This window comes from Microcebus murinus, chromosome 30 (genome assembly GCF_040939455.1).
Source record: "Microcebus murinus isolate Inina chromosome 30, M.murinus_Inina_mat1.0, whole genome shotgun sequence".
Taxonomy (NCBI): Eukaryota; Metazoa; Chordata; class Mammalia; order Primates; family Cheirogaleidae; genus Microcebus; species Microcebus murinus.
In genome coordinates this window covers 626,147-646,233 of record NC_134133.1, presented here as the reverse complement: position 1 = coordinate 646,233, position 20,087 = coordinate 626,147, and the positions used below count along the sequence as shown (strand labels likewise).

The 20,087-nt window shown below is 50.4% G+C and overlaps 1 protein-coding gene and 1 long non-coding RNA gene across 3 annotated transcripts in view; one reads left to right on the top strand and one right to left on the bottom strand.

The window, feature by feature from the left end:
* EOGT (EGF domain specific O-linked N-acetylglucosamine transferase) overlaps nucleotides 1–18,011 on the bottom strand; it is a 33,118-nt gene extending 15,107 nt beyond the window's left edge. Inside the window, exons 1-12 of one of the 2 annotated variants that reach the window (XM_075998840.1) lie at nucleotides 17,863–18,010; nucleotides 16,700–16,939; nucleotides 15,496–15,707; nucleotides 12,467–12,567; nucleotides 10,694–10,802; nucleotides 8,558–8,652; nucleotides 7,197–7,301; nucleotides 5,701–5,807; nucleotides 3,250–3,353; nucleotides 1,234–1,326; nucleotides 431–502; nucleotides 249–335 (exon numbers count right to left, since the gene is read on the bottom strand). In XM_075998840.1, coding sequence (XP_075854955.1) covers nucleotides 249–335; nucleotides 431–502; nucleotides 1,234–1,326; nucleotides 3,250–3,353; nucleotides 5,701–5,807; nucleotides 7,197–7,301; nucleotides 8,558–8,652; nucleotides 10,694–10,802; nucleotides 12,467–12,567; nucleotides 15,496–15,693 — 1,071 coding nt within the window. In that variant the 5' untranslated portion in view covers nucleotides 15,694–15,707; nucleotides 16,700–16,939; nucleotides 17,863–18,010. Of the gene's footprint in view, nucleotides 1–248; nucleotides 336–430; nucleotides 503–1,233; nucleotides 1,327–3,249; nucleotides 3,354–5,700; nucleotides 5,808–7,196; nucleotides 7,302–8,557; nucleotides 8,653–10,693; nucleotides 10,803–12,466; nucleotides 12,568–15,495; nucleotides 15,708–16,699; nucleotides 16,940–17,862 lie in introns of both variants that reach the window. The other variant, XM_075998841.1, reaches the window with a different exon arrangement.
* LOC142865607 (uncharacterized) overlaps nucleotides 5,984–20,087 on the top strand; it is a 311,557-nt gene continuing 297,453 nt past the window's right edge. The window contains exon 1 of the long non-coding RNA XR_012915807.1: nucleotides 5,984–6,131. This is a non-coding gene — a long non-coding RNA (uncharacterized LOC142865607). The remainder of the gene's footprint in view (nucleotides 6,132–20,087) is intronic.

Sequence of the window (20,087 nt, the reverse complement as noted above, 5' to 3'; positions counted from 1 at the left end):
GAGGCTGCTGTGAGCGAGGCTGACGCCACGACACTCACTCTAGCCTGGGCAACAGAGCGAGACTCTGTCTCAAAAAAAAAAAACAAAAAAAACAATCCGTTGTGCCACCTAAATCTCCTGTGATTATAATGAGAAAAAAAGAGACAGAAAACAGTGTCCTGAGTATTTCTTTCTGGGAAAAAGACGGTGCTGACTTTTAGAAAGATGAAAACTCAGACGCAGCTCGGAGCCCGCGCCGTGGCCCTTACCTTGGGTCCCTCCTGTGTGACGTTGAGCCGGTGCAGAACGTGCTGGGAAAACGCCCGGAACAGCCCGGTGTTCTGGCAGCCGGAGATCTGCGGGGAAGACGCCAGCGCACGCCGCGATGGACAGGGTTCGAGGTCCCTGCAAACGCCACCCCCAACCCTGAAGCGCGCGCGCGCTGACTCACCAGGGGCGTGTTGTAGAACAGCCCGTACCTCATGCGGGGCAGCAGCGAGAACACGGCTTCTCTGAAACACACCTGGGAACGGAGAGAACAGTAAAAGATTAAAAAAAAAAAAAAGAATATCATTTGCACCCTTTGCACCAAGATAGCACCTGTAATTTTGGAAACCAGATTTTTTTTTTTTTTTTTGAGACAGAGTCTCACTTTGTTGCCCAGGCTAGAGTGAGTGCCGTGGCGTCAGCCTCGCTCACAGTAACCTCCAACTCCTGGGCTCCAGCGAGCCTCCTGCCTCAGCCTCCCGAGTAGCTGGGACTACAGGCATGTGCCACCATGCCTGGCTAGTTTTTTCTATATATATCAGTTGGCCAATTAATTTCTTTCTATTTATAGTAGAGACGGGGTCTCGCTCTTGCTCAGGCTGGTCTCGAACTCCTGACCTCGAGCGATCCGCCCGCCTCTGCCTCCCAGAGTGCCGGGATGACAGGCGTGAGCCACCGCGCCCGGCCTGGAAAACAGATTTTAATCATTCTGCGTTTCCCATTAAAAATAGTCTGGACAGCAAACTGTTTCATTCAGACAGACTGAAATTCAGATTTTTGCAAAAGTTGTGCAAAGAAAACTTTTTTTTTTTTTAAGAGATACGTGATTAATAATTAATGAGGAGAATTTCAGCTGCAATAAAAGAAACTGAGAGGTCAGATAGAGGGTGACAGTTCACGTGGAAACTCGTATTAAACATTTATTCGGTGAGCGGATCATCTGCACACGAGGGCTGCTTACGGACAGTTCAGTAAAATTTCCAGTACCCTTTGGGAATCGTACGTTTTCAGATGTATGACGTCGTGGTCGGTGAACGCCTTCCACGCCTCGGAGAACAGGTCCCCATACCCGTACGAGCTCTGCGGGTGGAGACGAAGCGAGTTAGGGCAGTGAAGGGAGCACGACCAGGCCCCTCGAAGATGCAGCAAAACAACTGGACGTGCGTGTTCGTGTTCAACACTTAGGATCCCAAGTAAACTCACGAAACCCGTATTAGCAAAAGGGGTCTTGCTCTTGGGCCTGCAAATGCCTAAATTTGATGAAATCCCACCAGAGATAATCACACACACACTCGCACTTTTACTTTGTTAGCAGTGTTCTCGTCTTTCCTCTTTGGCCCTTTTATTCTCACGTCTTGGAAAGTGCAGGTGCTGTGGGGTGTTTATGCAGGGAATTTTCTAGCCAAACCACAGGTCCACGCAACACACACACGCACACGCGCACACACACGCACACGCACACACGCGCACACACACGCACACACACGCACACGCACACACGCGCACACACACGCACACACACGCACGCGCACACACGCGCACACACACGCACACACACGCACACGCACACACGCACACACACACACGCACACACACGCACACACGCACACACGCACACGCGCGCACACACACGCACACACACGCACACGCACGCACATGCACGCACACACGTGCGCGCCAGCAGCTGCACACGCTCGGATACGTTAAGCGAGCCAAAAGCATCAGGGAAAATGGAATATGCTTTGGAAAAGAAATTTCCAAAGAGCAAGAAAATGGCCTGAACATTTTAACATTAAAAATATAATGTCTTGGCCGGGCGCGGTGGCTCACGCCTGTAATCCTAGCTCTCTGGGAGGCCGAGGCGGGAGGATCGCTCGAGGTCAGGAGTTCAAGACCAGCCTGAGCAAGAGCGAGACCCCGTCTCTACTATAAATAGAAATAAATTAATTGGCCAACTAATATATATAGAAAAAATTAGCCGGGCATGGTGGCGCATGCCTGTAGTCCCAGCTACTCGGGAGGCTGAGACAGGAGGATCGCTGGAACCCAGGAGATGGAGGTTGCTGTGAGCGAGGCTGACGCCACGGCACTCACTCTAGCCTGGGCAACAAAGCAAGGCTCTGTCTCAAAAAAAAAAAAAAAATAAGAAAAATAAAGTAAAATAGAAGAAGGAAGACAGACTGCACTAGAAACGATAAACAGCAGATGTTATTGAACACGCGTGTTTGTGTGCATGCCTGGGCCCACGGTGCTATGCAGTCTGGCGCAAGGCAGGCAGTGCCAGGGAAGGTGCAATAAATGCAAGAGGCTGAGGCCGGGCGCGGTGGCTCACGCCTGTCATCCCAGCACTCTGGGAGGCCGAGGCGGGCGGATTGCTCGAGGTCAGGAGTTCGAAACCAGCCTGAGCGAGACGCTGTCTCCACCAAAAATAGAAAGAAATTAATTGACCAACTAAAATATATATATACAAAAAACCAGCCGGGCATGGTGGCGCATGCCTGTAGTCCCAGCTACTCGGGAGGCTGAGGCAGGAGGATCGCTTGAGCCCAGGAATTGGAGGTTGCTGTGAGCTAGGCTGACGCCGCCGCACTCACTCTAGCCTGGGCAGCAAAGTGAGACTCTGTCTCAAAAAAAAAAAAAGAGGCTGAACGGTGGAGAGAGGCGAGCTCTTCAGGTGTGGACCACAGAGCGAACGACGCTCCTCATCTGAGCCAAAGTCGCGCGCTGCACCTTTGGTCTCTGCGACTCCTTCTACCCGGAAAAAGGGGAAGAAATCTTCCACTGCCTCGGCCTCCGAAATCCGAAGGGCGAAGAACACAGTAATTCAAAGAACACACACACACACATCTGTCTGCCCACAGATGCACGCGGACATGCCAGCGCACGCAGCCCCACGCCAGCCACCGCACGCGTGTGTCCCGGAATCGCTGCTGCACGAGACCCAGGCCCCGCGCCGGCACAGCCAGGCGGGGACAGCCGGGGCGGAGCGCTCGCCCTACTCACCGTGTCCCACATCACGACGTGCATGTCTGTGCCGAACGAGTTGTTCACGTGCTGAGTGATGTAGAGGTTGAGGAAATCGCAGAAGTGGTGGTACATGTTGACCCCTGGCGTGGGGACAGAAGGCCTGTCACTCAGCCCCAAGGAGGCAGGGTCAACCGCGTCTATTCTACCCCGTCTTTTTTTTTTTTTCGACTTATTATTATTATTATTATTTTTATTTCAGCCTATTACGGAGGTGCAAATGTTAAGGTTACGTATATTGCCCGTGCTCCCCCTCCCCCTTGGATGACTTATGGATAGCTTACAGGAAGGCAAATTATTTTTGTGTGTTCCTTCTATACCTTAGAAACCTAGCCCCATCTTTTAAATATAGTTTAAGGGACTTTTGGTTGAAATAAATGGGGAAAAAAAATAAGAATTTTTTTTCTATTTATTTTATTTTTTTTGAGACAGAGTCTCCCTGTGTTGCCCAGGCTAGAGTGAGTGCCGTGGCGTCAGCCTCGCTCACAGCAACCTCCAACTCCTGGGCTCAAGCGATCCTCCTGCCTCAGCCTCCCGAGTAGCTGGGACTACAGGCATGAGCCTCCATGCCCGGCTAGTTTTTTATATATATATATATTTTTTTTTAGTTGCCCTGCTAATTTCTTTCTATTTTCAGTAGAGACGGGGGTCTCGCTCTTGCTCAGGCTGGTCTTGAACTCCTGAGCTCAAACGATCCTCCCTCCTCGGCCTCCCAGAGTGCTAGGATTACAGGCGTGAGCCACCATACCTGGCCTAAAACATACACATTTTTTTAAAGAAGGGAAGATATTGAGTAAAGGAAAAACAGTGACTCTACAACGCAGAAATTATAAAGCATTCCGACTTCATTTTGTGCCACAAAATGAGAGTAAAGAGAAAAGTGCCCAGTCCTTCTCGGCCTGGCATCTTAGATGACTGAGCTAACTTTTTTTCACCTGGAAAAATCTTGGCAAAGAGCATATTTTCAAATTAGCAAGAAAAATACAGTGCTCTGAAAACCCATCCACTTTTCCCAGGCCAGCCGTACGGCTCCCCCGGCCTCTCTGGTGTGACGTTCAGCCAGTTCCGAGGATTTATGGAGGAATGCAGCAGGCGCAAAACAGTGCTTGGTGCTACAAGGGTTTATAAACGAGGATTACAACGCAGGCTCCATCCTCAAGAAACACGCCCTGGGCGAGCCGTGCTCTGGGGCATGCTCGTCCTCCCAAGGCAAGAGTGAGCATGAAAGGGAGAGGGAGATGAGGGCAGAAGTTTGGGGGGAAAAAAGTAGAGTTATGGCGATAGAAAAGAAACAGGCCGGGCGTGGTGGCTCGCACCTCTCATCCTAGCACTCTGGGAGGCCGAGGCAGGAGGATCGCTCAAGGTGGTCAGGAGGTCGAAACCAGCCTGAGCAAGAGCGAGACCCCGTCTCTACTATAAATAGAAAGACATTAATTGGCCAACTAAAAATATATAGAGAAAAAAATGAGCCGGGCGTGGTGGCGCATGCCTGTAGTCCTAGCTGCTCAGGAGGCTGGGGCGGGAGGATCGCTTGAGCCCAGGAGTCTGAGGTTGCTGTGAGCGAGGCTGACGCCACGGGACTCACTCTAGCCTGGGCAAAAAAGTGAGACTCTGTCTCCAAAAAAATAAAGAAAATAAAAAATAAAGAATTACGACTTCAGAAGGCAGAGCACATTAAAACTACGATCAATAAATTACAGTAATTCTGAAATATTTTGCGACAGAGGACTCTCTGTATTTCGCTGCGAGCCCAGCCTCTCGTGGATTTTGATAGGATACAGTGAGGTGATCTCTGTCTCCCAAAATGAGAAAGATAACACAGTGCAATCCGTGTTTCTCCTCTCTGAGGCCACTAGCTCACAAAGCTAAAGCTATGCTTGCAAGTTGAAAGTCAGAAGCTATAGGCATAAATGGGAAAATAATTTTAATTTTTTTGTCCAAGAACATATTCCAGGGGCAACTCCCAGAAGAATTTTAAGTTCCCTTTAGTCATGAAAACAATAACAGAAAGTTTACCAGGGGAGGTCATGGGCATTTCTTTCCCTCCCCTACTGTACACATGGCTTTTAATTTTTAAAGCAATTTAATGAAACACAATCTAAATCAAGTGATTAGAGAAACCAGATGGGGTAAATTGAGTCACAAAAGGTATACACATGCCTTCTTCTCTCACCTTTTGATTTTGATTAAGTCCTTTGATATAAATGTCAAGTTTTCTTCTAAAATACCAAAGGCACGAAAGAATGAAAAGTTCGAACTCATTCAAACTACTTCTTCAAAGAAAAGCAAAAAAGCGAACCCACTGCTTGTCCTACTGCTTCCAAAAGAAAACTTCATACAAAATTACTACACACATAACATGCAAAAAAAAAAAAGAGTAAAGCCTCACTAACAGCTATATAAATAATAATAGACGAATTAACTTCTCACCTGCATCTAATTTCATGAAATACGTTGGTTTTTCAATGACGACGTCACATTTAGCATCTTCTATGGGTCTGAAGTCGAGCTCAGTGTAGGCCTGCAGCTCTGCAAACCTGGAATGATGGCCCGGGACATTATTTCAAAGTCATTCCCCCAAGCCTCCCATGGCAACGTTGTAACTTAAGATACCTGCTCATTAAGCACATTTCATTTCTGGTTTGCAGAGATACCCACTGTGGAGACCTATAACTTCTGAAACTTACTGACATTTATATAATTTGACATCGATTTTAAGGTTGAGATTGGGAACAAAAATCATTATTATAAAATCCAGTCTAGGCCGGGCGCAGTGGCTCACGCCTGTCATCCTAGCACTCTGGGAGGCCGAGGCGGGAGGATCGCCCGAGGTCAGGAGTTCGAGACCAGCCTGAGCAAAGGCGAGACCCCGTCTCTACTATAAATAGAAAGAAATTAACCAAAAACCTAAAAATAAGAAAAAATTAGCCAGGCACAGTGGCGCATGCCTGTAGTCCCAGCTACTCGGGAGGCTGAGGCAGGAGGATCGCTTGAGCCCAGGAGTTGGAGGTTGCTGTGAGCGAGGCTGACGCCACGGCACTCACTCTAGCCCTGGCGACAGAGTGAGACTCTGTCTCAAAAAACAAATTTTTTTTTTAAGTAAAAAGTTTTAACATTCAAAAAGCTGGCCACATTGGTGTTAAAAGTCAGGGTAGCATTTACGTTTGGAGGGAGGATGGGGATGAGGCCTGGGGTATTGACGATAGTTCTTTTTTGTGACCTGTGTAAGGGTTACCTGGGTGGGTTCACTTTTTCATAATCTGAGCAACACATTTTTCTGCTTATTATGTATTTCAATATATGTATAAAAAGTGCTCCCCCAAATACTTGCAGCAATTATGAGTTAATAAAAATTCACTTTTTTTTTTTTATTTTTGAGAGACAGGGTCTCATTCTGTCACCCAAGCTAGAATACAGTAGCACAATCATACCTCACTGCAGCCTCAAACTCCTGGGCTCAAACGATCCTCCTGCCTCAGCCTCCCAAATAGTGGGGCTACACGTGTAAAAACACCACACACCTGGCTAATTTTTTTTTTTTTTATTTTTTGTACGGACAGGGTCTCGATATGTTGCCCAGACTGGTCTCAAACTCCTGGCCTCAGGGGATCCTCCCACCTCGGCCTCCCAAATCACGCTGGGATTACAGGCCTGAGAGCCACTGCATCTGTCCTCAATTTTGAATTTTTTCTTTCACTTGCAAACAGTAAGTACTATATCATACTTCCTAAGATCTTATAGACACATATTTAATTCAGACACAAACAAGAATTCACTCTGTGGCTGTCATTCCCAGAAGCTCGTGCCAAATTATCTGTAGATGAAGTAACATTTTCCAGTTGAGAGACCCTGCAGAAATCCACCGGTGCCAAAAATAAAGGCAAACGTTTCAGAAAACAGATTTTTAAAAATAAAAAAAATCTTACCACGACTGCAGAGGGCTTTTGCGTTGACTTTCAGACATGAGCGTACGAACGTCAAGTGCACAGTGCCCTCCAATTTCACCAGCCTGGAGAAAATCCTCCTTAAACCTAGCGCAGAACGAAAGATGGAGTTGAGTTCAGAAAATATTTTCGCGGACTCAAGCACATGGGCTGTAATTAAGGTGGATGACCAGTCTGTAAAACCAGTTTTTTATTGGCACTAAAGTAATGATAACAGAAAATTTCAAATGCACACAAGAGTAGCAGGATCATATAAGGAGCGGGGCCACTGAGCTATGGGGCAGCTGTGGCCACGCTGGGCCATCCAGCCTCCCTCGCCCTCAATCCCTCCCTCATACTATCACCACATAAATCCAAGCCGTAGCCATGGCTCTGAAATACTTCTTTTTTTTTTTTTTTTTTTTTTGAGACAGAGTCTCTCTCTGTTGCCCAGGCTAGAGTGAGTGCCATGGCGTCAGCCTCGCTCACAGCAACCTCAAACTCCTGGGCTCAAGCCATCCTCCTGCCTCAGCCTCCTCCCGAGTAGCCAAGACTACAGGCATGCGCCACCACCATGCCCGGCTAATTTTTTCTATATATTTTTAGTTGTCCAGTTAATTTCTTTCTATTTATAGTAGAGAGATGGGGTCTCGCTCTTGCTCAGGCTGGTTTCGAACTCCTGACCTCCAGCGATCCTCCCGCCTCGGCCTCCCAGAGTGCTAGGATTACAGGCGTGAACTACCGCGACCGGCCTGAAAATATTTCTAAATTAGAAATATTAGAAATATTTAAATATTAGATTTGACTTAGATTTTATTTAAATATTAGAAATATTTAAATATTAATATTATTAGATATTACATATTTCTATATTTAAATATTAATATTTCTATTAATTAATATTTCTGTTAATATTAATAGAAATATTAATATTTCTATTTAATATCTAATATAGATTTAATATAGATTTACATTTAATTAATATTTATTAATATATTTATTTATTTAATATTTATAGTTTTTTATAGATTTTATAAATTTATAAATATTTATTTATAAATATTTATTAATATGTATTTATATATTTAATTATATTTAATTAACTTATATTGAATATAGATTTAACATCTATATTAGATATTAAATAGAAATATTAATATTTCTATTAATTAATAGAAATAGAAAATATTAATTTCTATTAATTAATATTTCTATTTACTATCTAATATAGATATTAAATATAGAAATATTAGTATTAATAGATATTGAATAAAATATCGATTTAAATCTAGATCTAAATATTTAGAAATCTAGTATTTCTAAAATTCCTGTTGGTCTCAGGAGTGACGTCAACCACGAGGCACCTGTCATGACTCCTCCTGACGTTCCTGAGGTCGAGGTAGAGGTTGCTGGCTCTGCAGTGCTGAAGATGGCGGGAGCACGCCAGGCTGGAGTCACTCTGCAGTAAGGGGCAGGGAAAAAGGAAAAAAACAACCTTGTGAGTGTGCGCGCTGGAGGACCCTGTCCGCCCCGCTGGCGTGCCCGCGGCCGGGCGCCACTGCCAAGCTCAGACTGCGCGCGGGGCCAGGACACCGCCCAACTCCGGGTCCCTGCAGGGCTTGCTCTGTCCTTCCCGGCTGAGCGTGGCCAACACACCTTGGCCGGCCTGCACGCGCTTGGGGAATTGTGCAGAGCTCCCCCACGCCCTGCTTGTGTCCCCTCCAACCCTAAAGCCAAGAGCTACATGTATATATATGTAGGGTGGGGCGGTTCAGCCTCCTTTAAGGCAAACACAGCAGAGCCCTGGCTCAGAGGCGCACGGCCACAGCCGGGTGCAAAGGCATGTTTCAAAGAGGAGCTGAATGAAGCGAGACAAGAAGGAAGGCACACGTGAGAGACATTAACGGCAGGGGGCACAGCTTGCCTTTTTTTTTTTGAGACAGAGTCTCACTTTGTTGCCCAGGCTAGAGTGAGTGCCGTGGCGTCAGCCTCGCTCACAGCAACCTCCAACTCCTGGGCTCAAGCTATCCTCCTGCCTCAGCCTCCCCCCGAGTAGCTGGGACTACAGGCATGCGCCACCACGCTCGGCTAATTTTTTCTATATATATATTAGTTGGCCAATTAATTTCTTTCTATTTTTAGTAGAGACGGGGTCTCGCTCTTGCTCAGGCTGCTTTTGAACTCCTGATCTCGAGCGATCCTCCCGCCTCGGCCTCCCAGAGTGCTGGGATGACAGGCGTGAGCCACCACGCCCGGCCAGTTTAGCAGTTTTATTAAGAGGTAATTTCTGCAAACTGCAAAACTTGTAGGAGCCTCCATCTGAACAACACAACGAGGGCAATATTTCCTAAATAACTGAACAAAAGAAATTAAACATCAGTTACCAGGAGCGTGACTCTATTTCAACCAGTCTAGTTTATTTAGGCTGCAAGCAAGAAAGCTTCAAAAGCTTTTACCTGCTTCGGATTTTATGTATAGACTTAAATGCTACTTTATCTTATTATTTTCCCTAAAACTTTCCATGAACATGAACGAGTCCTTAATCTCAACCTGCTCAGCATTTTGGAGACTATCACTGGCAAAAGATGCCCATCTAAGTATCTGTGTGATAAAGAGGGCAGGGCTTCCAAAGGAGACAGAACCACCTATTTGAGGAAGTTAAATAAAACGTGAAACCAGGCCGGGCACGGTGGCTCAAGCCTGTAATCCTAGCACTCTGGGAGGATCGCTCAAGATCAGGAGTTCGAAACCAGCCTGAGCAAGAGCGAGACCCCGTCTCTACTAAAAATAGAAAGAAATTAATTGGCCAACTAAAAATATACAGAAAAAATTAGCCGGGCATGGTGGTGCATGCCTGTAGTCCCAGCTACTCGGGAGGCTGAGGCAGGAGGATCGCTTGAGCCCAGGAGTTGGAGGTTGCTGTGAGCGAGGCTGACGCCACGGCACTCACTCTAGCCCGGGCAACAGAGTGAGACTCTGTCTCAAAAAAAAAAAAAAAGTGAAACCAATAAATGATAATGAGGGATTCCTTTCACAAGGCCATCTGTCTTGTTTTTATGTTGCAATCCAAATAGTAAATAATAAAAATAAACCATCAGGCCGGGCACGGTGGCTCACACCTGTCATCCTAGCACTCTGGGAGGCTGAGGCGGGTGGATCCTTTGAGCTCAGGAGTTCGAAACCAGCCTGAGCAAGAGCGAGACCCCGTCTCTACTATAAATAGAGAGAAATTAACTGGCCAACTAATACATATAGAAAAAAAAAATGAGCCGGGCATGGTGGCGTATGGCTGTAGTCCCAGCTACTTGAGAGGAGGCTGAGGCAGGAGGATCGCTTGAGCCCAGGAGTTGGAGGTTGCTGTGAGCGAGGCTGATACCCCAGCACTCACTCTACCCTGGGCAACAGAGTGAGACTCTGTCTCAAAAAAAAAAAAAACAAAACAAAAACAAAAAAACCATCAACAATAAGTAATAAAAGTAAACAGGGAGCGAAACACCCACCGCCTCCCGGGGCTGACAGAGCACTCGGATCTCCTCCAGCCGCTCCCGGGCGTAGCCGAAGTCAGCTTGTCTCCAGAATATGTCCTCCGCCGACTCCAGGGTGTCCGTCCTATTTTCAAAAAAAAAAAAAAAACGATTCTATGATTTGTTTGTTTGTTTGTTTGCTTTTTCCGGACCTTGAACATTCTTTCCCAAGCCTAAACTGCTAGACGCCTGTTGCTATTTTAATTTTTGAAAAGTATGCTGTCATCATTTTCCCAAAACTATCCCTGGCATGGGAAGTTCCCAAAATAAGTTATTCACAAATTTATTTTCTTAGCATAAAAATAGACGACAAGAGGCCGGGCGCGGTGGCTCACGCCTGTCATTCTAGCACTCTGGGAGGCCGAGGCGGGAGGATCGCTCGAGGTCAGGAGTTGGAGACCAGCCTGAGCAAGAGCGAGACCCCATCTCTACTATAAACAGAAAGAAATTAATTGGCCAACTAAAAATATATATACAAAAAATTAGCCGGGCGCAGTGGCGCATGCCTGTAGTCTTGGCTACTTGGGAGGAGGCTGAGGCAGGAGGATCGCTTGAGCCCAGGAGCTTGAGGTTGCTGTGAGCGAGGCTGACGCCACGGCACTCACTCTAGCCTGGGCAACAAGCGAGACTCTGTCTCAAAAAAAAAAAATAGACGACAAGAAATGAAGTTAGGATTATCAGCAACTGCAGACAATGATGCATCCTTAATTACTGTGTTTTTCTTTACTGCCTTAACCTTGCAGGCATGTCCCGGAAGTGCTGACTGTACTTTCCCCAGGGGGAAAGAGGAAACCATGTGCTTATCTTCTTGGCATGCCCTGGGGGGACACATTTTCTATTGTCCAGACTCTTTCCTCCCTCTTGGCAGAGGAAATGACAGACATTACCATCCCAGGTGAGACACTCAAACTGAATTCATGACTCTGTAAGCAAATTCGTATCTAAAGGAATTACTATCTAAAAACCCAAAGAGTCGGCCGGGCAACTCTTTCTATTTTCTACTAAAAATAGAAAGAAATTAATTGGCCAACTAAAAATATACAGAAAAAATTAGCCGGGCATGGTGGCGCATGCCTGTAGTCCCAGCTACTCGGGAGGCTGAGGCAGGAGGATCGCTTGAGCCCAAGAGTTGGAGGTTGCTGTGAGCGAGGCTGATGCCACGGCACTCACTCTAGCCCGGGCAACAGAGTGAGACTCTGTCTCAAAAAAAAAAAAAAGTGAAACCAATAAATGATAATGAGGGATTCCTTTCACAAGGCCATCTGTCTTGTTTTTATGTTGCAATCCAAATAGTAAATAATAAAAATAAACCATCAGGCCGGGCGCGGTGGCTCACGCCTGTCATCCTAGCACTCCGGGAGGCCGAGGCGGGAGGATCGCTCGAGGTCAGGAGTTCGAAACCAGCCTGAGCAAGAGCGAGACCCCGTCTCTACTATAAAAAAATAGAAAGAAATTAATTGGCCAACTAATATATATAGAAAATTAGCCGGGCATGGTGGCGCGTGCCTGTAGTCCCAGCTACTCGGGAGGCTGAGGCAGGAGGATCGCTTGAGCCCAGGAGTCTGAGGTTGCTGTGAGCGAGGCTGACGCCACGGCACTCACTCTAGCCTGGTCAACAAGCGAGACTCTGTCTCAAAAAAAAAAAAAAAAAAAAAAACCCAAAGAGTCCAGCTGGGGAATTAGGACTTCAACAAACCCCGCAGAGAAGGAAGAGGACGTAAGCAGCGGATATTCCACACGGACACTTACCAACCCACGTCGACATAGCTGCAAACCGGGTATCCAAACCTGAACTCTGGCTGGCAGGATTTCTCATAACCCCAGCAGGACTTTAGATTCTCTAAGTATTTCTAGAATATAAAATGTGCACATGTAGACCGCCTTTCCTTCCTCTGACCTTGAGATGAGACTCAGATTTTTCCATTAAGAAAACAAAATTTAGGCCGGGCACAGTGGCTCACACACCTGTCACCCTAGCACTCTGGGAGGCCGAGGTGGGAGGATCGCTCAAGGTCAAGAGTTTGAAACCAGCCTGAGCAAGAGCAAGATCCCGCCTCTACCAAAAATAGAAAGAAATTAATTGGCCAACTAAAAATATACAGAAAAAATTAGCCGGGCACGGTGGCGCATGCCTGTAGTCCCAGCTACTCGGGAGGCTGAGGCAGGAGGATCGCTTGAGCCCAGGAGTTTGAGGTTGCTGTGAGCCAGGCTGATGCCAAGGCACTCTAGCTGGGCAAAAAGTGAGACTCTGTCTCAAAAAACAAAAAAAGAAAACAAAATTTGTTTTGTAGCAACTTTCACGTTTGCATTTAATCATATGTAATAAAATGTAATTTTATTGAGATTATAATAAAATAACTAGAGTAAATTCTAAGAAGCAGGGCCTTGAGGTTCTTAACAATTATACCTACTCACTCCCCCCGCCCCACCGTGTCTGTCTCCTATCCAAAAATCTAGGCTTCACCTAGACTACTGAAGATCACTTGAATTAGAATTTCTTGAAGTAGCTTAAAAAACTGCCTGTCAATTAGCCGGGCATGGTGGCACATGTCTGTAGTCCCAGCTACTCGGGAGGAGGCTGAGGCAAGAGGATCACTGTAGCCCAGGAGTTGGAGGTTGCTGTGAGCGAGGCTGACGCCACAGCACTCTAGCCTGGGCAACACAGTGAGACTCTTGTCTCAAAAAAAAAAAAAAAAAAAAAAAAAAAAAAAAGAGCCCGGGTGCCGTGGCTCACACCTGTAATCCTAGCACTCTGGGAGCTAAGGCGGGCGGATTTCTCGAGGTCAGGAGTTCGAAACCAGCCTGAGCAAGAGCGAGACCCCGTCTCTACTATAAATAGAAAGAAATTAATTGGCCAACTAACATATACAGAAAAAGTTAGCCGGGCATGGTGGCGCATGCCTGTAGTCCCAGCTACTCGGGAAGAGGCTGAGGCAGGAGGATCGCTTGAGCCCAGGAGTTGGAGGTTGCTGGGAATGAGGCTGACGCCACAGCACTCACTCTAGCCTGGGCAACAAAGCAAGACAGGAAAGGGAGGGAGGGAGGGAGGGAGGGAGGGAGGGAGGGAGAGAAGGAAGGAAGGAAGGAAGGAAGGAAGGAAGGAAGGAAGGAAGGAAGGAAGGAAGGAAGGAAGGAAGGAAGGAAGGAAGGAAGGAAGGAAGGAAGGAAGGAAAGAAAAGAAAAGAAAGAAAGAGGGAGAGAGAGAAGGAAGGAAGGAAGGAAGGAAGGAAGGAAGGAAGGAAGGAAGGAAGGAAGGAAGGAAGGAAGGAAAGAAGGAAAGAAAAGAAAAGAAAAAAAGGAAGGAAGGAAGGAAGGAAGGAAGGAAGGAAGGAAGGAAGGAAGGAAGGAAGGAAGGAAGGAAGGAAGGAAGGAAAGAAAGAAAGAAAGAAAGAAAGAAAGAAAGAAAGAAAGAAAGAAAGAAAAAGGGAAGGAAGGAAGGAAGGAAGGAAGGAAGGAAGGAAGGAAGGAAGGAAGAAAGAAAGAAAGAAAGAAAGAAAGAAAGAAAGAAAGAAAGAAAGAAAGAAAGAAAGAAAGAAAGAAAGAAAGAAAGAAAGAGAAAAGAAAGAAACTTCCTGTCTTAGCAAGCAAACTGATTCTAAAAATCAGTCCCTAAAAAGGCACAGATTCATAAACTGGAATTCCAGTTACCGAAAGCCTCAGAGTTAAACTGAACGCATCAGCCACTTGACCTGTCACTCAAGATCAGCAAGGACCACGCAGGACGAGACAACGCTGACCGTGGGAAGGGCGGGCTGCTGCTGGCCAGGGGGCTGAGCAGGCCCGGGAGGCGCAGGGCGGCGCTGGGCTGGGCTGGGCTGCTCCCAGGTCCGTGTTGCCATAAGCCCCTGTGCAGGCAGCCTGGGAACCGAGGCCCCTGGCAATGCCCAGCTGTGATCTCTCGGGGGGTGCGGGCCGTCTTAATGGGCTCCCATTTGAGGCCTTTGCAATTCCTCCAGGACAGAAGGAAGGCCCCGGTAACAACCTTAGTTATGTGGAAGGGGGAGGGAGGTGTTATTACTGAAATTAAGTGTTAATGACCCTGTTCTGTGCAATTTTAAGAAACAAGAGGCATGAAATTCCTTGGCTACCTTTAACCAGGAAGTCATTCCCTGCATAAAAATCTCCTTTGCTCCCTAAGCAGTACTGGCTGCCTGTTTATTTTAGAAGTGATTCGGATCTTAAAATTTCACTCTTGTGAATGGAATACGATTTTAGGCAAAGTTTAGCCATTTGGAAGTGTTAGTTGAAACCGAAACAGGGACTCACGGGGACAACCAGAAGTTAGAATTCTAGCTTGAATTTCAGGTCTCTGAGGCAGAACTACCAGTAAGCCAGCCTAAACTGCATCCTTTTAAAAATGAATAAGAAGGGCCAGGCGCTTTTGTGGCTGGCACCTGCACTGCTAGCACTCTGGGGCAGGATGAGGAGGGACGATCGTTTGAGCTCAGGAGTTCGAGACCAGCCTGAGCAAGAGCGAGTCCCCATCTCTACTAAAAAAAAAAAAAAAAAAAAAAAAATAGAAAGCAATTATATAGACAACTAAAAAAAATATACAGAAAAAAATCAGCCGGGCGTGGTGGCGCGTGCCTGTTAGTTCCAGCTACTCGGGAGGAGGCTGAGGCAGGAGGATCGCTTGAGCCCAGGAGTTGGAGGTTGCTGCTGTGAGCGAGGCCGACGCCGCCGCGGGCACTCACTCTAGCCTGGGCGACAGAGAGAGACTCTGTCTCAAAAAAATAAATAAATAAATACATATATAAACAGGAAGAAATAATGCCTACCTTGTAAGGGCACTTTGAGTCTTTCTTACAGATGGCGACAATGTGCCTGTTGTTGTACAGAAAGAAGGGCACGTGCTCCTCGGGTAAGCGGAGGCCGGCATAGTCGTACAGAGGCTCTCTGGCCGTGGGAGGAGTCTCATCCTGGCCACTCGGCGGGACTTCAGACAGCAACACTCCCCAGACAAGCAGCATCAACATCGCGGCCACCAGGCCTGGAGAGCAGATTGGGAACGGCTCAAGAAATCTCCTTTAATTAACACCGCGGTCCTGCGCTCACGGCCGCGACCCCCGCCCACGGCTGCCACTCAGAGTCCCCACGACGGTCTGTCCTGTGCATGGACCACACGTCCCTCTTGCCCTTGTGTGGAGAGCAAAGCCTGGAAGCGCTGACAGCGTGTTTGACTTTACAGGCAGCTCTGCTTGTCATGTCAATCGGAAACAGGCAACATAGGCACATATGTTTCCATGACGTTATTTTTAAATGCTCGCAGTCTTATTTTTTTATTTTTATTTTTTTTTTTGAGACAGAGTCTCACTCTGCTGCCCAGGCTAGAGTGAGTGCCGTGGCGTCAGCCTCACTCACAGCAACCTCCAACTCCTGGGCTCAAGCGATCCTCCCGCCTCAGCCTCCTCCCGAGCAGCTGGGACTACAGGCATGCGCCACCGTGCCCGGCTCATTTTTTCTGTATATATATTAGTTGGCCAATTAATTTCTTTCTATTTATAGTAGAGACGGGGTCTCGCTCTTGCTCAGGCCGGTTTGGAACTCCTGAGCTCAAAGGATCGGCCCGCCTGGGCCTCCCAGAGCGCTAGGATGACAGGCCTGCGCCACCTCGCCCGGCTATTAAAGGAAATCTTAAGAGAGAAGATGACAAGACAACCCCTAATCGCCAGGCCTTACCCATGATGCTCTTTCTTTTGCTAAATGACCCCCGCACCGTGAAAAGCAAAGTCACATGCATGGCTTTGCCCAGCACAGCAACCCGGCAGGCCAGATGGCCCGGGCGGGCAGGAAGGAGGCAGCTCTGGCCCCTGAAGCCAGAGTGCCAGGCTGGGCAGCCTTGAGGTTCCCAGGCTGGCCTTGCCACCCTGTCACTTTTCCTTCCCGCTAAAAAACTCACCGTTATGACCAAGCCCCGACCTGACCTTTAGTTACTCAATCAAGTCCCTTGTCCCCTTTGCTGAGCTCTAGCCAGGGACTCACCTCTGCCTGGAGGAGGAACGCTGAGGCGATGGGGAACTCCAGACACCTGGCTTCCGCCCGGGCAGGCAGGTACCCCCCTGCACAAGGTGGCTGCTGGCAGAAACTTCCTGCCCCCGGGTCCTCCAGGTGCACGCGTGTCCTCAGGGCAGGCAAGGCTGGTGGCTGCGCTGCTGTCGCCTTCGGCCCAGAGCTGAGGGCTCACTGCGGGCTCCTGTTTCTTTGATGAGACCTCCACAGGCCCTAAAAGAGAGGGGGAAAGGGGGGGTAGAAAAAAAAAAGGGAAAACTCCGAAAGACGACGAGACGTCCATCACTCCAGTGACAGACACGCTTAAAAGGCCTGACTTCACCACTGCGCAGCAAAACCCCCAGTGCCACAGAGTGGCACCTGCACCCCGCAAATGCACGCACAAAATGAATAAATAGATGCGTGGAGGAGAAGAGTTCAGGAGAGCTTGAACCCGGGGACGCAGGGCCCGCACGAGGCGGGACAGTGCCCTGCGACAGGGCCTGGAGAGGTCTGGAGGAGACAGCGGAGACAAGGAAAGCTCCAGGACGCATCTGAGACCCGCAGTGAGACGAAACGACCTGTCGCCCCCGCGTCTGCGCTGCAGTCTCCGGGCGGCACAAAGCGGGGTTCGCGCTGGCTGTCCAGGGGAGTCCCCAGCTGCGCGCTGAGCCCGGGCCCGCACAAGGCCGCGCTGGGGACCGCCCGGGAGGCTTGGGGGGCGCAGGGCCCCGGGACACCCCCCCACCCCGAGGCGCACGGGGAGGGGCCTGGGCGGCGGCTCTGGCCGGCAGAGCAGCCGGGTCCACCAGCGCGGCCGGCGTCGCGGGCTGCCCTGGACTCCGCGCCCGGCGCGCCGGGGAGGGCGGGGGCCGCACTGGGGAGGGCGGGGGCCGCACTGGGGAGGGCGGGGGCCGCACTGGGGCGGGCGGGGGCCGCGCGGGGGCGGGCGGGGGCCGGGCGGGGGGGCCGCGCCGGGGAGGGCGGGGGCCGGGCGGGGGCGGGCGGGGGCCGCGCGGGGGCGGGCGGGGGCCGGGCGGGGGGGCCGCGCCGGGGAGGGCGGGGGCCGGGCGGCTACGGCCCCGGCGGGCAGGGGGGGGGTCTCCGCGGGAAGCCGCCGCCGCCGCCGGGGAGGGGAGGGAGCCGGAGGGCCCCACCTGGAGCCGCGCCTCGCCCGCCGCGGAGGAGCAGGAGGAGGAAGAGGAGGAGGAGGGGGAGGAAGAAGAGGAAGAGGAGGAGGAGCAGGGGGAGGAGCAGGAAGAAGAGGAGGAGGAGGAGGAGCAGGGGAAGAGGAGGAGGAGGAGCAGGAGGAGCAGGGGAGAAGGAGGAGGGGAGGAGGAGGAGCAGGAAGAAGAGGAGGAGGAGGAGCAGGAGGAGCAGGGGAAGAGGAGGAGGAGGGGGAGCAGGAGGAGCAGGGGAAGAGGAGGAGGAGGGGGAGCAGGAGGAGCAGGGGAAGAGGAGGAGGAGGGGGAGGAGGAGGAGCAGGGGGAAGGAGGAAGAGGAGGAGGAGGAGGAGCAGGGGGGAGGAGGAAGAGGAGGAGGAGGAGGAGCGGGGGGGAGGAAGAGGAGCAGGGGGGAGGAGGGGGAGGAAGAGGAGGAGGAGGAGCAGGGAGAGGAGGAGGAAGAGGAGGAGGCCGAGCAGGGGGAGGAGGAGCAGGAAGAAGAGGAATGGAGGAGGAGGAAGAGGAGGAGGAGGCGGAGCAGGAAGAAGAGGAATGGAGGAGGAGGCGGCGGAGCAGGGGGAGGGGACGGCAGCGGGAGGACGGAGTCGTCACAACCGGGTCCTCCGCTCACCGGAACCGCGGGCGCCGGAGCCGGGCAGGGGGCGCCAGGGAGCAGCCAGGACCGAGGCCGCCTGCGCGCGCGGGACCCGGGCGACACCGGGAAGGGGGGACCCGGGCGACACCGGGAAGGGGGGACCCGGGGGCGACACCGGGAAGGGGGGACCCGGGGGCGACACCGGGAAGGGGGGACCCGGGCGACACCGGGAAGGGGGGACCCGGGGGCGACACCGGGAAGGGGGGACCCGGGCGACAGCGGGAAGGGGGGACCCGGGCGACAGCGGGAAGGGGGGACCCGGGGACGACATCGGGAAGGGGGGACCCGGGCGACAGCGGGAAGGGGGGACCCGGGCGACAGCGGGAAGGGGGGACCCGGGGGCGACACCGGGAAGGCGGGACCGGGCGGGGAGGACACCACCTGGTTTCCTTCACGTTCTGCAGCTCAGGGTGGGTGGCCATCCCGACCCAGCTCCCCGAGCAGAGGCTAAAGGGACAAGCGACATCAACTGTCCTTGGGAGGAGGCGCCCGGAGGACACTGGGCAGGGGGTGCAAGCGAGACCCTGTCCCCTGCCTGCTCTGCAGCGAGGCCCGCCTGTGCGGCTCCCCGTGTCGCAGAGGCTGGCCCTGCCTGCCAGAGTGTTCCGGGACTGGGCGCAGCGGACACCTGTCACTGTCCCCGGCGAGGGTGCTTTGGGAAAGCAAAGCGCATTTTAGGGTGGCCGCCCTGACCCCTCCACACTCACCGCTCCGACACTGTCCCCTGGGGCTTGACCTTTATGGTTTTGTTACTTTGTAATTATTTGGATTATAATTGCTCATTTATAGTGTCATTTACAGTGAGCTGAGCTCTTCTCTCCTGTTGCCTTCAATTCTCGCGCTCAGCTCTATCAGACAGACAGACAGACAGACAGACAGCCAGGTGCGAATCATCAAACACCCGCTCCACCTGAGCCGGTTAGGCCACGGTGACGCCGTCGAAATCCACGGGGTCATGCTCGGACACCTGACGTCCCCAGAGTGAAGCAACACGGACCCTAAGGAGACGACAGTTTGTCCCAAAGGCCTACATGCTTTTCAGATAATTTTTTTTTTTTTTTTTGAGACAGAGTCTCACTTTGTTGCCCAGGCTAGAGTGAGTGCCGTGGCGTCAGCCTCGCTCACAGCAACCTCAAACTCCTGGGCTCGAGTGATCCTCCTGCCTCAGCCTCCCGGGTAGCTGGGACTACAGGCATGTGCCACCATGCCCGGCTAATTTTTTTTATATATATATCAGTTGGCCAATTAATTTCTTTCTATTTATAGTAGAGACGGGGTCTCGCTCAGGCTGGTTTTGAACTCCTGACCTTGAGCAATCCGCCCGCCTCGGCCTCCCAAGAGCTAGGATTACAGGCGTGAGCCACAGCGCCCGGCCCAGATAATTTTTTAGATGCTGTTAATGAGAATTGTTACGAGTCCCATTAACTGGCATGCTAAATTTGGAATGTTATCTGAAAAAAAAAATTTTTTTTCAAATGATAACAGCAAAAAACATGGTATCTAACTAACAAGCGCTTTACGGCATTAATTGATTTATTCTGTACGTAAATTAGACTTTTTGCTC